Genomic DNA, 17,067 nt, shown 5'->3' with positions numbered 1-17,067 from the left:
CCATGTTTTTCAACGAAACATTAAACGCACAACGATACAGCAGTGATATTCTGTACCCATTCATAGAAGAACTTGTGGTAAGTGAAATGCTGAACGGTTATTTTCAACAAGATGGTGCAACCGCGCATACAGCTCGTGTTTCAATGTCACTGCTCGCTGATGTTTTTGGTGATCGCATAATTTCACAGGGACTTTGGCCTCCACGATCGCCTGACCTAACACCACCTGAATTTTTCTTCTGAGGTGCAGCGAAAGCAACTGTCTATAAAAACCGTCCACAATCCATCGATGAACTGAAAACTGCAATATCTACTTTCACTGCTTCTGTTACAGAAGAAATGTTACAGCTTGTGTTTGGAAACATGATTAGACGAACTGAATTGTGTATACAACGACAGGGGGGACACTTTCAACATTTAATGTGAAAATTTTTAAGTAGAAATGAATATTCAATAAATTAATAACTTAGTTAAGTCCCATAGTGCTCAGAGCCTTTAATTAATAACTTGTATTTCACTGAGTTTCATTTCGGTATATTCACTGCGGCATACGGCACGCGCGGCTAACAATCATACGGGACTGCGGAGACTTTTTGAACACCCCGTATGAGACGGGCGAAATACCCTCAGACTTCAAGGCGACTGTAATAATTCAGCTCTGAAGAAGGCAGGTGCAGACAGATGTGAATATTACAGGACTAGCTCGTTAACAAGTCGTGGCAGCGAAATGCTGACAGGAATTACTTACAGAAGAACGGAAAAGTGGTAGAAGCCCAACTCGTGGAAGATTAGTACGGGTTCCGGAGAAATAAAGAAACCCGCTGTGCAATACTAACCGTACGACTTAACTTAGAAAGGCAGACCTACGTTTATAGCATTTGTAGATTTGCAGAAAGTTTTTGACAATGTCGACTGGGCTACAACGCCCTTTAGAATTCTGTAGGTGGCAGGGACAAAACAAAGGAAGCGAAATGTTATTTAAAACTTACAAGTTGTATAGGTGAACTGGCGCCTTTGGCAACTGCAATGAAAGTCTTATTAAGGCCAGATGGATTTCGCTTTATTTTAAAGCATCTTTTCCTCTTACACTTTTGCTTGTTCTGATCATGAACGGCTCGCATGCTTTACTTATTACAATAAACAATTTTTATTTTTTTCGTTACTCACGGTTTTTTGTTCTTTACCCCAGTCTTCTTCGTCTTCCACGTGCATGTGCTGAGTATCTGCGTTTGCACCAGCACTTTCTCTGCATTTAACATGTTTACGCTTCTGCATATTGTCCTGTCGTCATTTTTCTATTGCGGGATGCGTTCTCATTTTGTTTGTTTTCATAGTGGTGCAGCCATCTGCTATCGTTCTGTGAGCTTTTATATTTTCCGATTAGGAAGAGAGAGAGAGAGAGAGAGAGAGAGAGAGAGAGAGAGAGAGAGAGAGAGAGAGAGAGAGAGAGAGAGAGAGAGACTACATTTTTAATGTTTTTATTTTATTGATTTTTTAATCTCTGTCTTTATAGACGTAAAACAGAAACACCCACAAAGCGATAGGAGACGGCTCCGCCACTAACTGAACAAACAAAACACGAACGCATCCCGCAATAGCACAACAAAACATGCAAAATGACAAGAGGAGAGTGCACAGAAGCGCAAATGTGTTAAATGCAGTGAAAGTGAAAGTTCTGTGTGCATTTGCAAATAGACAACGTATACACGTAAAAGACGAAGAAAAAAAATCCCGTGGGAAACGAGGAGGAGGAGGAGGACGAGAAGAAGAAGAACTGTTTATAGTAATAAGTAAAGTATGCGAAATGTTAATAACCAAAACAAACAAAAGTGTAAGAGAACAAAAGAACCATATTGTTACGGCAACCACTTAAGATGCTTTAAAATAAAGCGAAACGCGTGTGGTCTTTGTAAGACTTTCTTTACAGTTGCTGAAGACCTATACAACCTGTATATGTGTAACTGCGGAAAAAAGAGGCCCAAAAACAAAGAAGACAAGACGTATATTTACGGCTTGTACAGATACCAGACTGCAATTATGAAAGTCGAAGAACATGAGAGGGAAGCGGTGGAACTCTTTTAAGTTTGGCGATGACATTGTAATTCTGTCGGTGACAGCATAAGAAGGATTAGAAACGTAAGACAACGGTAATGGAACGTAGTTGCATTAAAACAGGCGATGATGAGGGAATTAAATTAGGAAATGAGACGCTAATATAAGTAGATGATGAGTGCTAATTGGTCAGCAAAGCGGCCGATCGTGACGAAGTAGAGGATATAAAATGCGGACTGACTGGAAGAATTAAAGCACTTCTGGAAAAGAAGAGGATTTTGTAAACATCGGATGTAAATTTAAGTGTCAGGAAGTCTTTTCTGAAGGTATTTATGTGGAGTGTGGCCTTGTATGCAATTGAAAGGTGGATGAGGAGCAATTCAGACAAAAGCAGCAGAGAAGCTTTTGAAACGTGGTGCTGTAGAAGAATGCTGAAGATTACATGGGTAGATTATGAGAAGATAATGAATCGAATTAGGGAGAAAAGAAATTTGTAGCATAACTTTACTAAACGAAGGGATCGGTTCACAGGACGCCTTCTGAGCTACCAAGAAACTGCCATTTTTACTGCTGGTGGGAAGTGTGTGTGTGTGTGTGTGGGGGGGGGGGGGGGGGGGGTTAAAAATTGTGCAGGGAGACCTAGGGACGAATACAGTGAACCGGTTGAAAAAGATACAGGTTGCAGTCGTTATTCGGAGATGCAGAGGCTTGCGCAGAATAGACTAGTGTGAAGAACCGCATCAAACCTGTCTTCGGACTAAAGATCACCACAACAATGTATAATCAACTCACTGAAAAGAAAATGCTATAAATTCAAACTGAAGACCCAGACCTGTTGAAGAGATGTTGCATATAGGGCAGTTGAAAACTGACTGGATGGGCAAAAAAGGAAATAAACAAAAGAGAAAACTGCCGTGGAATGGTTTTGGTAAACTAATTAGTTTTTCGAAACTAGGCTTCTGACATGTATGGAACAAAAACACATTACGTATGTATTACTAAATAAAAAAAATGAAAACTTACGATTAAACGCACCGCCGATGTCAAGATCATTAAGACGGAGTACAAACTCGCCTTGATTCAAGAAACCAAAGAAAAAAACCTACATGTGGGTGGCTAAAGAAAGAGTGTTGTGGTACAAGGCTTGCTCAAAAAAGGGATTGGAAAATAGGGCACACCCTGGGGCATCAACATCGTACTGCACAAAGCTGCAAGCTCGACGCAATGGTGAATCACTGTGACCGGCGCTTCAACCCAAGGACAATACAGATGTACCATTTGGTTAAACGTTGAAGACAGTTTCCTTACCTTGCCATCGTCGTCCTTGACTTGTATACGTCGGCCTTCAGCAGAGATGACGCGCGCCCCAATTGCGACATCGAACTCATTGGTAGAAACAGGTTCAATCCAGATGTAATCTCCCTGTGAACAATGAAAAAGGCGATATTAGAGAATGACGAAATAACAGTCATTATTTATAGTTTCTTTTTAGCTTTTTATGCGTCTGTTATGGCCTAGAGGAATTTTGTAAGTGCTTATTATAAGACGCACTCTGTTGTGACGTACTCAGCACAGCCAGTACACTGATCAGCCCGGACATTTTCAACACCTATATAATACTCGGTATGTCCTCCTGTGGCACGGATAACAGCGGCGGCGCTTCGTAGCATGGAAGCAATGAGGCCTTGGTAGGTCGCTGGAGGGAGTTGGCACCACGTGTCACTACAGGCCTTACGAGTGCCGCGGCAGTCTCAGGTGCGGAGCGAATTACTATTTCAGACTAGTTTAATAATTCTTAACTGCGCATTTAAATATATACAAGCTCTCGATAGCAAGCGCACGACAATGCTAAGACCTCTAGTGGGTACCTTTTCATTAATATACTGATTTCTCATGGGCGCTGTAGGGAGCCGACGGTTCTCGAAGTGTGGTGGACAAGGCAACTCGGAGCCCACGGGAAATACGGGCCCCACAACGAACTTGTCATGTCACACTAGTCGCCTTGTCTACCACACTTCGCAAATGTTGGCTCCGTGCAGGGCCCACGGAAATCAGCAAGCCAACGAAAAAATAACCACTAAAGTTTCTAGCTTTGTCGTGTGCTATCGGGAGCTTGCATGTATTTAAATTGGCAGTTAAAAATTATTAAACTCGTCTGAAATAGCTACTCGCTCGGCGCCGGAGACGACTGCTTGCATCTTAAGACCTTTAGTGTCACGTGCTGTGACGTACGCGCCACGGGCTGTCTTTCTCGTGGGCCTTGAAGCGACTAGTGTGACGTCACAGATTCGTTGCGGGGCCTGTTTTATACGGGGCACGTCACACTACATCTACATGGATACTCTGCAAATCATATTTAAGTACCTGGCAGAGGGTTCATCGAACCACCTTCACTATTATTCCAATCTCGTATAGCGCGCGGAAAGAAGGAACACCTGTATCTTTCCGAACGAGCTCTGATTTCCCTATTTTATCGTGGTGATCGTTCCGCCCTATGTAAGTCGGTGTGAGAAGATTCCGTCGCAACGAAAAACGCCTTTCTTTTAATGATTCTCAGCCCAAATCCTGTATCACTTCTGTGACACTCTCTCCCATATTTCGCGATAATACACAACGTGCTGCCTTTCTTTGAACTAGTGAGAACGGAAGTCAGACCTAACTTATTTTGGTGTCAGGCATGGCTCTATTCAATATGTACAGTATCTGTGGAACAATATACAGTCAGAGAAAAGAAACATATGTTGATTACCGGATAAGTATAGCAGAGGTAATGTTAAAAAAATGTCCAAGGCAGACTACCAAAAGCGTGGAAAACCATTACTAGAGGGAACACGACTCCAAGCGCAGTATTGGTTCCATTTCCCAAAATATATCGTTCCGGCGCCAAACCTGAAGATGCCCTCGAAGATTATAATTTCTATTAAAGTATTATTTATATGTAAAAATGTATATGTATATTTTGACGTGCTGTTTGAAATATTTTATTACAAGAACTTATGTAAAAGAGGAACAAGAATTGCATTAGTGTTGACGTCTACAAGAGCAGTACGACGTTAAACAAATCAATGTGTAGCTGCGTAATAGTTATCAGCATGTCGGCTTGTATTGCAATTATCTCGCGCATCACTCTGGCACACTTCGCACGCGTCGTCGACAATCGCTTGGGCACGGTTTTCCCTGCAAGGGCTTCACCGGCAATTTACAGTTAGCACCGAGGTAAACTTTTAATTTCAATGTTTAAATTAAAATTCACCCCAAGTTTCTACATTCGTGATGAAAGGGAGCCCGCTTTCATTTCGTTTTCATTACAGACGTTAATTACGTCTCTTCCTTGGTAGATTTATCTCATCTCCTGTCGCTCTTAGTTGTTACTAATATGTATATTTACCTCGCTCGCTGAGTAATCCTCAATTTTTTGCATTGAAAAATATACATTGATTGTGAACTTTTATTTCTTCTACAACAAAATTAAAAAAAACGTAGGATCCTTCTACTATAATATCAGTGAGTCACAATTGGAATCGGCCAATTCATATAAAAACCTGGTTGTGACACTCTGTAGGGATATGAAATAGAACGATCACGTAGGCCTAGTCGTGGATAAAGCAGATGATAGACTTTGTTTTATTGCTAGAATATTCAGGAAATGCAAGCAGTCTACAAACAAGATAAGTTACAAATTACTTGTGCGACCCATTCTAGAATATTGCTCGAGTGTGAGAGATCTTTGCCAAATACGATTAACAAGGTATATTGAACCTAGAGAAGGTAAGACGAATGGTCGCAGGTTAATTTGGCCCATGGGAGAGTGTCACAGAGGTGGTGAAGAAACTGAACTGGCAAACTCTTGAAGATAGACGTAAACTATGCCGAGAAAGCTACTTACAAAGTTTCAACAACCGGCTTTAAGTGATGACTAAGTATATATTACAACCCAACACGTATCGCCCACATAGGGACGGTGAGGACAAGATTAGATTAAGTAGAGCACGCAAAGAGGCATTTAAACAATAGTTCTTCCTGCACTCCATACATGAATGTTACGGGAAGAAACTCGAATAAGTGGTACATCGGGACGTACTCTTCGCCATGCCCTCCACAGTGGTTTGCAGAGTGCCGGTGTAAATCCATCTGCTAGCCATTGTCTACAATTATCCGAAATATTAAAACTCGTCCTCTGGTTCTATGACTTAGTTGGGTTCTATCACTTTCCTTTAAGTTTTGTAGGATATAATAATTTCTGTCTACGTTACCTTCATTTGACCATCTAGGATCATATCGTATGCTTGTTCTCTATTATTCGGTGGACTTCTGATTTTGCTGTGTTTTTAGTAGATATCCTCGTTACTTGTCAATAGCTAACCATTTGTAGTTTGTACTGCACCCATTATTTTTCTGATAACCTGTCATTCAAGTAGCCCATTTTGTCCACCTTACAGTTCGTTGTTAAGCACTCATATGCATATAAACATCGTTGTCTTGTGACCGTGATACAGTGTTTTAATTTTGTATTGATAAAGAAGCATTTTGGTAGGGAAGCATTTTGGTTAAACCACATATTCTTTTCATTTTACTAACTCATATATTAATTGGCCATTTTTCTATCCATTCTCTTGTATGGTTTCTCCAAGATACATAAATTTACTAACTCGTTCTGTTTTATGTATTTCTTTTTGTGTGTACTTTTTTTTCCGCTGAAATCTATTGGCTATTCTTTATCTGAGAAACTGTTTGTCAGATTTTCTGAAAGTATTATTTTCAAAAAGTAGGCTATTTACTTAAATTCCATTTGATCTCCTTCCCACAATTATGGGTTCAATTTTGTTGCTATCAGCTCCAAATTCCAGATCCTTACAACTTCCCGTGAAAGACTGCTGAACAGTAAACATATGCTCTCTTCTTGTTTAACAACAGCTTTTATTTCAAATCACTGGGAAATTTCTCCATATTTCTTAGCTTTTCAAGAATTATGTCTGGCAGTTTCCTTTAACATGAAAATCTCTAATCATTTTGTCTGCTTTCCTCAAAATCAGTAAATGGTGCTATTATAGGTACGCCGGTTAACATTCTGTGGCGAATTACTGATTCTGAGTTAAAATCTGTTCTTCTCAGGATCTTCTCTTTCCAAAACAACCGTGATATTCTTCCAGTTGTTCATCTGAACTTTATTCAGTTCTGTTTGATAATATTTTGTACGTCACTGTTAGAAGTGGCATTTCTCTGTAAGTTTACAATTAGTTTGTCTCTCTTTTTACGTAGCGGGTGGGTCAATGCTATTTTCCACTGTTCAGGAAAATTTTGTTGTCCATATTTTCGAAAGAGCCAGTGTATGTCTCTTACAATATTTGATTCTAACCTTTTTGTTTTATTGTAACTAATTTTTTAGCCCTACCTTCCAATTTGATTAAGTTCTTCCATTTGCTGCTGAAGTTTGTCTGCAGTGGGGCATAGATTGAATGTCATCAGTAGAACGAAGATGGTTCAGATATGTTTTATCACCATGTATTTCCTCGTCGTTTCCCATTCTAAGGATCTGAAAACTTCCTTAGGGAGTTCTGGGAAGTGGTGTAGGTGATAGGGAATCTCATTGGCTGAATTCTCTGTACTGAACGCTGTGTCGATGGGAAGTTAAAAACCTCACTTTTTCTTTCCAAAATTAGTTAGTTGGGTCTATGAATGTCTGTTGTTTTGTAGCCGGCAGTATCCACCCCACCTTTCCCGGCCTTCCACTTGCCGCCCGCGATGGCGTGTCAGGCCGCCCGTCTGCTCCCCTCCATACTGTTTAGTCAGCGCTTAATGCGACAGTGACTTGGGTTACGCCACGACGCCTTTGCCGTTTCCCTATTCTGTAAACGACTCGCGACGCGACGACACTCGGCAGCAAGTACGCCCATTAAAGCAGCACCTTCAGGCTACCTAGATCTGACCTTGTGTTCGCATGTCGCTGGTTCCGTACCTCACGTATCTCACTACTTTTGTAAAGTGATTGAAGTGACACTCCTAAAAAACGCCATACAATGACTGATTACACTCATCTACAAAACATTCTTTTCTACTTCGGCACAAATGCACTGTGGTCCTTCCTATAAGAAGACTTACTAAACACTGCTTTCCGCAATTCCTGTACCAACGACAGCGAAGTAAATATTCCAGAATTCGAATAAAGAATAGCTGCCACATGAGTAACGTCGAAGTAGATTTCCTAGGACTGGTTAAGAAACTTAAATCACTTAATAAAAGCAAGTCTTCCGGTCCAGACTGTATACCAGTTACCCTTCAGAGTACGCTGATACAACAGCTCCATACTTAACAGTCATATACAACCGTTCGCTCGACGAAAGATCCGTACCCACAGACTGGACAGTTGCACAGATCACACCAATATTCAAGAAAGGTAGTAGGACTAATCCACTAAATTACAGGACCATATCATTAACGTCGATATGTAGCAGGATTTTGGAACATATATTGTGTTCGAACCTTACAAAATTACCTCGAAGATAACGGTCTATTGACACACAGTCAACACGGATTTACAAAACATCGTTCTTGTGAAACACGACTAGCTCTTTACTCACACGAAGTGTTGAGAGCTACTGACAAGAGATACCAAATCGATTGCGTATTTCTAGGTTTCCAGAAGGCTTTTGACGACGTACCACACAAGCGGCTTGTATTGAAATTGCGTGCTTATGGAATATCGTCTCAGTTATGTGACTGGATTTGTGATTTCCTGTCAGAGGGGTCACACTTCGTAGTAATTGACGGAAAGTCATCGAGTAAAACAGAAGTGATTTCTGCCGTTTTCCAAAGTAGTTCTATAGGCCCTTTGCTGTTGCTTATTTATATAAACGGTTTGGGAGAGAATCTGAGCAGCCGTCTTAGATTGTTTGCAGATGACGCTGTATATTGCAAAACGATTTAGAAAAGATAGCTGTATGGTGCGAAAATTGGCAATTGACCCTAAATTGCGGAGCGTGTGAAATCATCCACATGAGTGCTAAAAGGAATCCGTTAAACTTCTGTTACCCGATAAATCAGTCAAACCTAAAGGCTGTAAATTCATCTAAATACCTGGGTATTGCAATTACGAACCCATAGAAAATGTTGTGGGTAAGGGTAGCCAAAGACTGCTTAGAAAATGTAACAGATCTGCTAAAGAGACTGCCTGCACTACGCTTGTTCGTTCTCTTTTGGAATACTGCTCCGCAGTATAGGATCCTTATCAGACAAGATTGACGGAGTCATCGAGAAAGTTCAAAGTAGGGCAGCACGTTTTGCATTATCGCGAAATAGGGGAGAGAGTGTCACTGAAATGATACAGGATTTAGGGTGGACATCATTAAAATAAAGGCGTTTACCGTTGCGGCCGAATCTTCTCACGAAATGTCAATCACCAACTTTCTCCTCCGAATGCGAAAATATTTTGTTGACGCAGACCCACATAGGGGGAAACGATTACCGTAATAAATTACGGGAAATCATGGCTCGCACCGAAATATATAGATGTTCGTTTTTTTCTGCACGCTGTGCGAGATTGGAAGAAGATACAATTATTGTGAAGATGGTTCGATGAACCATATACCAGACACTTAGATGTGTTTTGCGGAGTATCCATGTAGATGTTTATGTAGATATATTTTGAATGCTCAGTTAAAATCGGGTTTCAATTTCTTCTTTCATACACAGTTTATGAGTAATCACAGTTTCATTTTTTTATGTATTTTTCTGAGAGTTCAACAACACCATGACTTGAAATAAAGTATGAGACGTTTTATCACATTGCCAGGTCTATTGCATTGAGGAAGGTCGAAAACTGATGTATTCACTTTGTTGCATTTATTCCAAATGAAAATTTACAGGAAACAGACAAAAACTGGACCGAAATAAGGTATACGTGATATTCAAATGAAAACGAGACGGATGGAAAATAATTGGCCAGTTGCGAGCAGAACACGCGCGCTGAAGGTCCCATACAAACATAATTATGTATACAGACGGTTCACCCATCCCAGGAATCAAGAATATCGACGATGTTTGTTTGTTATCGACACTGATACTGGCGAAATATGGTCCTTGGATTTCCAAGACTTTCGATAATATTTTAAGTTTGAAGTCGGATAAGGTATGACAAACGAAATAATTTTGTCGTGTGATGTAATTAAAAATTAACAGTTTTCGTATTTTTTCCTTTAGTTGTACTGTGAACCGTTGCTTCTTGCCAAATGTCACGGTACTAGGTTAAATGGAAGTACTCTATACGTTTAGATGAGTGTGTTTTCGATAATCACAATATGTAGTGGCCGTATCTTTTAAATGCATTGACTTAGAAGTTTCAATTTCTTACACCGCCAAGGCACCGTAGGCCTTAGTTCGCGAAATAAATTTCAACGTCATGAGCCTATCCGTTCCTGAGAAAAAAGGGGTTTTAACAGTCCGACAGACAGAAAGACAGACGGACGGACACCAAAGACATCCTGTAAGGGTTCTGTTTCAAACGGCTTAGATACGGAACCTTAAAAAGCAAGCAAACTGTTTATTATTTGAAAAGTAATAGCCGTAACTGTTAATCCATTTATCCCACTGTGAGAAAATACGGTCAATGTCTTTTCGGAAAAATGTTTGTGGTTGCCTGAAGAACAGTGATTGTGCCCAGACGTGAACCGCTTAGTCCGAAGCAAATCGACGGCCACGGATGTCTTTCTTCAGAGGACCAAAAACATGGAAATCGCATGAGGACAGGTCAGGACTGTATGGAGGATGTGTAAGGGCTTCCCAGCGGAACTCGTGCAGCGCAGTCGAAACATCCTTGGCAACATAAGGGACATCAGACAGTAAGTTACCCAGGTCGCCCCACGTTGAGACGAAAGAGCGACGCACTGCCAGAACAGAGCACGTGTTCTGTATTCCTCACAGACACAAGGATAACAGGTGCATCACAGTGTGTGGGGGGAAACGGCGCAGCAACTGGAACTGCACCCCAAAGCTGAAGTATGCGGGACGCTACGATTCTTGGGGGCAAATCGTCTCAACTGTACACACAGTCTCGTGAAATTCTGGCAGTTCATGCACCAAACTAATGTTACGTGTAGCCGTAGTGAAATGGTATCAATAGTTCGATCAAGGAAGAGCTTCTCCAATGATTAGGACGTTAACGCAACGGTTCTCGAAAGGCCCCGTAAGCAAGGCGCGAATTTCTGTTGTCAAGAAATTGAACGATTGGTAGAAAACATTCCGACCGTTGTTTACACGAGACTTGGTGAAAATCCTGAAAAATGGTGTCATGCATTTGTGTCTCTTTCAGCATAGTGCAACATTCAATAAAAGAAGTTTGCCGCGTACGGTAGCCGCGTGGTCTAAGGCACCTTGTCACGGTCCGCGCGGCTCCCCCTGTCGGAGGTTCGAGTCCTCCCTCGGGCATGGATGTGGCATGGATGTGTGTGTTGTCCTTATTGTAAGTTAAAGTTAGACTAAGTAGAGTGTAAGCTTACGGACCGATGACCTCAGCAATTTGGTCCCATAAAACCTTACCACAAATTAAAAGAAAGAAAAAAAGTTGCTTGGCCTCCCATAATAAAATGTACCCTACTTTTAGAACCAGCCATTTATATTCCACTTTCTTTCGTTCTGTTTTAATGAATTTAGTGTGCTTCTTAACACACAGTAATTCTTTCAAGTCAAACTCGCTTAAGCAACTGGGGAAGAGGGTACTTGATTTGCACTGTGGAGCAAAACATGCTTCAGATCCTTCTCTGACGAATGTATGAGACGTATCCACTCTTGTGAACCATATCCAAGCATAGTCCTCACAATAAATTTCTATTTCCAGACGTGAATTTCCCAGCCGCGCGGGGTAGCCGAGCGGTCTAGGGCGCCTTGTCAGGGTCCGTGCGGCCGCCCCCGTCGGAGGTCCGAGTTCTCCCTCGGGCATGTGTGTGTGTGTGTGTGTGTGTGTGTGTGTGTGGTCCTTAGTGTAAGTTAGTTTAAGCTAGATTAAGTAATGCGTAAGCTTAGGAACGGATTTCCAAATTTTCCATGAATTTCCCATGGTAAATTTATTTGGAATCATCCATTGATACACCATGCAAAAAAAAGTTATTTAACTCGTCCTAACTGTCTCTACCCGCCTCTGTACGTGATGTCGCTATAACGTAAACTAGTGCGTGACGCTTGATCTGGAGACATCGTGTTGGAATCCTGGTGATGGTGAGAACTTTCGTAACAAGAATTTGGTTGGCAAAGAGCAGAGAAGTGATTGGCACGCAGTCTGGTGATTAGAAACTGTACGCAGCCCCATGGCTTACATGCCAAACCTCTCCACATCCTCTCACGCAGTGAAAGCATGTGGTGTTGATCGGGAAGTTACACATGGCGGCCCATTGCTGCCGCTCAAGAGAAATGAGCTATGTGTTAGAGGACTGCTTTCACCCTGTCCATTCTTTTCTTTTTTCACAATCACACTCAACACAGATAAACCAGCTGATTGCACAAATAATCATCTGCACCACCCAGAAACACATCTGAATCAACAGGGCGAGTAAACAATGCAATAAAATGTTAGTAACCACTTAAAAAACACGCGTTCTCTTCGGAGTGCTACAGATGGTTCCAGACGTTCATGTGATTCTTCACTACTGACCTAAGTCATGGCAGTGAAGACGTATGTACTGGGTGGCTATAATTAGAAGTGCAGCTACTCAATGAGGTACAGTGTGGACTGCATTTATCGTATGGTAACGAAACTTGGTAGATATTCTAATGCGTTTATGGGGAACCGATATACGCTGGAAAAAAATTAGTTCCAATTTTGACCACCAGGTGCAACTCTGGCGCTCTACAGCATCACGTCGACGTCTTCAGTGCGCACATTGAATAAATTGTGTAAGCTGCGGTTAACAGTAAAATCAACATTATGCCTTTCTCACTCGTTTGACCTACTCTGCCGACATCGCGTTCCAAGTCCATTACATATGAAAACATTTCTATGCGTGTTTCTTGCATTCACGGCGCCATATTTGCACCGGGTGGCCAAAACTGGAACTCATCCTTTTTTTTCCAGCTTAAGTCGGTTCCGCATTAACACACTAAAATATCCACCAAGTTTCGCTAACATACGATAATTACAGCCCACACTGGAGCTCTGTGTGTAACTGCATTTTAGTTACAACCATCCAGTACCAGTCGGTCGTATGGGAAAAGCGCCGGAAGATGGCTTAGCGCATAGACGTGACATAATGACAGGAAGGAGATACTGTGTTTGGATGAGCCCATAACCACATCGTCGAATGGTTGCCCGACATGATAATGGATAAACGCGGACTGTCCAACGTGTCTTCAAGGAACGGTGTATGATTCGTACGGCGTAAAAGCAATAGTTGTAATTATATTCTAGCTAATAGCGACTGGAGATGAGTGTCACATCTTGTCATTGACATACGCTTTAGAATCCTGCAGTAATTACTACTGTCAGTGAATGTAGGTCCTTCTCTACCAGTTTCTGAGCTAATAATGCGAGGCGAAAAGCATGCAGTTGGGCATCTGGAACTGGGTACGTCGCAAAAGACTATTGTTCACAGCGGACTTCGAGGCAGTGGTAGGCCCAACGCAACACTGCACTCAGCAGTGGCATCACGCCATCCTTTTAGAAGACTATACATTCTGCTTATAGCATCACGATGGACGTACCTGTGTGCGGAAGTGCAGAGTGAGCCGGTACGGCTCGCTATTTAAATTTTTTTTTTTTGAAACCACCCGCTTTCTCAGTAACCGCCGCGATGTCAATATCAGTATCGGATTGGAGTGCAAGGCCGCTTGGTCGGTGGGCCCCGCGGAAGCGGTCAGACGGGGACGGAACGCCGTGGGCTCGAAGATCCTAGTGTGGAGGGCCGGTGTCTTCCCGATGGCGGTCATCGTGCTGTCATTCAAGGGCTGAGAAGTGATTTCTTGGTTCTGCCCTTGGATTCCGACGAAGAATTACGGCAAGTTTGGTGCATGAGGTGAACATAAGAATTCTAAAGAGGTGCACGTTGGTGGCGCGTATATCAGACTTGTGAGTGGTGTAAGCTTTGCTTCAGTACTACAGTCTCCACTTAGCGCGCTGCTTGGGAGGAGAGCGTTGATATCGGCACTGTCGTCTATTTAGCTGTTTTATAGTAAATGACTTTTGGATCGATGGTGGATCCAAGTGAGGGACCGAATCAGTGCTTGTCTTATGAAGAAACCTAAGTCGACCCCCCAGCGTGTTCCGTTATCTACAGTTATAAAGAGTAATTTAACACTCTGGTAGTGTCCACGAGTGAACTTTGGAGGTACTGTTGTTTGTAGTAATGGAAAGATCGACTGTGGAGCTTTTCAGACGGACGCTTATGAATCGTGTTGATTGCAGTTCACTTCTTATGGTATTTTACGTTTCTACTTGTCGTGGCGAAATAGCCGATAGTGTTTTAATAATTTAGCTTGGGACGACGTCATTCTGTGGTTTGGTGTGGCCCTCCCAAGAGTTCAAAGTCCCAAATATTTTCTTGCTGCCTTTGCTGAGGTTGCCTTGCAACAGTTCAAATGGCTCTGAGCACAATGGGACTTAACTACTGAGGTCATCAGTCCCCTAGAACTTAGAACTACTTAAGCCTAACTAACCTAAGGACATCACACACATCCATGCCCGAGGCAGGTTTCGAACCTGCGACCGTAGCGGTCACGCGGTTCCAAACTGACGCGCTTAGAACCGCACGGCCACACCGGCCGGCCTTGCAACAGTTGATATGTCTCTTATCTACCCCACCGTACTGCTGTTTGGTGCGGTGCGGTGTAGTCGAAGTGTTCACTAGTACAGCATCTACTCCATAGCCCGCTTTAACATTTGCGAGCAGCGTGCGCAACGACGTATAATCCCAGTATGCACTTCGTGTAAGTTGGTTGCGCCCTGTTAATGTTTTGTATATCGTAGAAAATCTTCCCCGTGCCGAATGTGATCCTGAAGGAGAGCACGGTGCACAACAGCGCATGACTACGACGAAATCAAAAGCTATATATTGTATATCTGTTAATGGATGTAATCAATGAGATTAAGAGTTGATTTGTGTGTGTTTTTATTTATTTTGAAAGGAAAAGATTACATACCTAGTTAATTATAACATCTATGCTTAATTACCATTATTCGTTGGGTGTAGTATGCATCACATTTTGGGAGGTTTATGGTGTAAAAATGGTTCAAATGGCTCTGAGCACTATGGCACTTAACTTCTGTGGCCATCAGTCCCCTAGAACTCAGAACCACTTAAACCTAACTAACCTAAGGACAACACATATATCCATGCCCGAGGCAGGATTCGAACCTGGGACCGTAGCGGTCGCGCGGTTCCAGACTGTAGCGCCTAGAACCGCTCGGCCACCCTGGCCGGCCTATGGTGTTAAGTGTTTAAAAGGAAGGAAAATATTTTGTGATACGGTGCGTATCGTAGAGGTTACGGGGTTTCAGTGTACGTTGATAGTAATCAGATTTTATTGCATTTAACTTGTTTTAATTAAAAATTAATTTTGTGATCATTATTATATTGCCTTTAGAGATCACAGGTGATACCTCCGAAAATTTTGCTATTGCCCTGTGGCGTTGGAATCTTTTATTTAACCTTGCATTATGCAGTTTGTATTGTTTTTTGCTTAAAAAGGGATTGAGTTTTAAGCGTTGTAAATTGATTCTGAGAGCTGTTCTTCGATCTGTTAAAATAATACTTCAGGAACTTTCATTAGCAAACTATATTGAGGATTCATGATAATGAATGTTCAATTACTATTTTAAAATCAAGTAAATAAAATTTTAAAATTTTAAAGAAAGAAGGTTTTTATTAGAAAACGGTGCCTGCCCGTACCCCCTCCCCCCCCCCCCCCCCCCCCACCCCCCACTGGCCTTCGGGCATGGTCTGATGATTTCCCCGGTTATCACAGCTAACGCCTGCGGGGCCATGTTGCCAGACTGCATTCGCCATCGTTATTGCGATTTTGTGCACAAACACTACCACCTTGGCCAGTAGATCTGCCCTATCTTCGAGGTATCTATGGCTTTGTCTTCCAACAAGACAGATTGTTGCCCCTGTTGTCCTGACCTATCCCGCTCCGCTGTTGCCCTGGCCAGCAAGCTCTCCAGATCTCTCACATACTGAAACTATTGAAACCATCTGGGCTTGGATTGCCGTGAGATCAGCGCGCGCCTGCCACCAGCCGCGCGCCTGTCACCAGCCACTACGATAGATGAACTCAGGCAACGAGTTACAACGTCATGGAATGACGCAGTAGTGTCTGCCATCCTAGTTCAGTTCGGCTCGGTGCCCAGCTCTTTGTACTACGTTTCACACCTTGCATGCCGCCTAATCAACCATAAATTTAATAATACGTTCTTCCTGCTGTACTGGATACGTACATAAGTAAAATTCGTTATTTGCTACTGACGTTAGAACTGTAAAGGCCGGTAGTGTATGTAACTATGCATTCTGGTTACCAGGAACGCATCCTGGAAGGTTTGCGAACTGTAAGGAAACTCGGCTTCATAGATAACATATAATATCAATTCTGTATTACTTCACCACTTTCTGTTACGAAAAAAAGTTTTAAAAATCACGATTATCTCTGGTTGTGAAATCGCAAAACTTCTTTCTGTTGTCTCTCCGAGACTGTAAAATCAGCGACAGGATACTGAAACACAACGAATATAAAGACCACGTCACAGAATGTATCAAGACCTTCACTGATTTTATTTATTTATTTACACGTCAAGTTCCGTAGGACCAAATTGAGGAGCAAATCTCCAAGGTCATGGAACGTGTCAGTACATGCAATTACACCGTAAAAAGAACGATAGATAAAAATAAAATGCTTATGAACCCAAAAAAAAAAAATCAAGCGATAAGTTTAAGTACACGTAATCAACAATACGACTTCGCTTAATTTTTCAAGGAACTCCTCGACAGAATAGAAGGAGTGACCCATGAGGATACTCTTCAGTTTCGATTTGAAAGAGCGT

General features: G+C 42.1%; 1 protein-coding gene across 1 annotated transcript in view; it reads right to left on the bottom strand.

The window, feature by feature from the left end:
• Window positions 1-17,067, bottom strand: part of LOC124776283 (myosin-VIIa) — a 476,348-nt gene that overhangs the window by 120,414 nt on the left and 338,867 nt on the right. Inside the window, exon 4 of the mRNA XM_047251187.1 lies at window positions 3,360-3,473. Coding sequence (XP_047107143.1) covers window positions 3,360-3,473 — 114 coding nt within the window. The remainder of the gene's footprint in view (window positions 1-3,359; window positions 3,474-17,067) is intronic.

The sequence above is a fragment of the Schistocerca piceifrons genome, chromosome 2, assembly GCF_021461385.2.
Source record: "Schistocerca piceifrons isolate TAMUIC-IGC-003096 chromosome 2, iqSchPice1.1, whole genome shotgun sequence".
Classification (NCBI taxonomy): domain Eukaryota; kingdom Metazoa; phylum Arthropoda; class Insecta; order Orthoptera; family Acrididae; genus Schistocerca; species Schistocerca piceifrons.
Note: the sequence above shows the minus strand (reverse complement) of the source record. Positions and strands in the feature narration are given on the sequence as shown.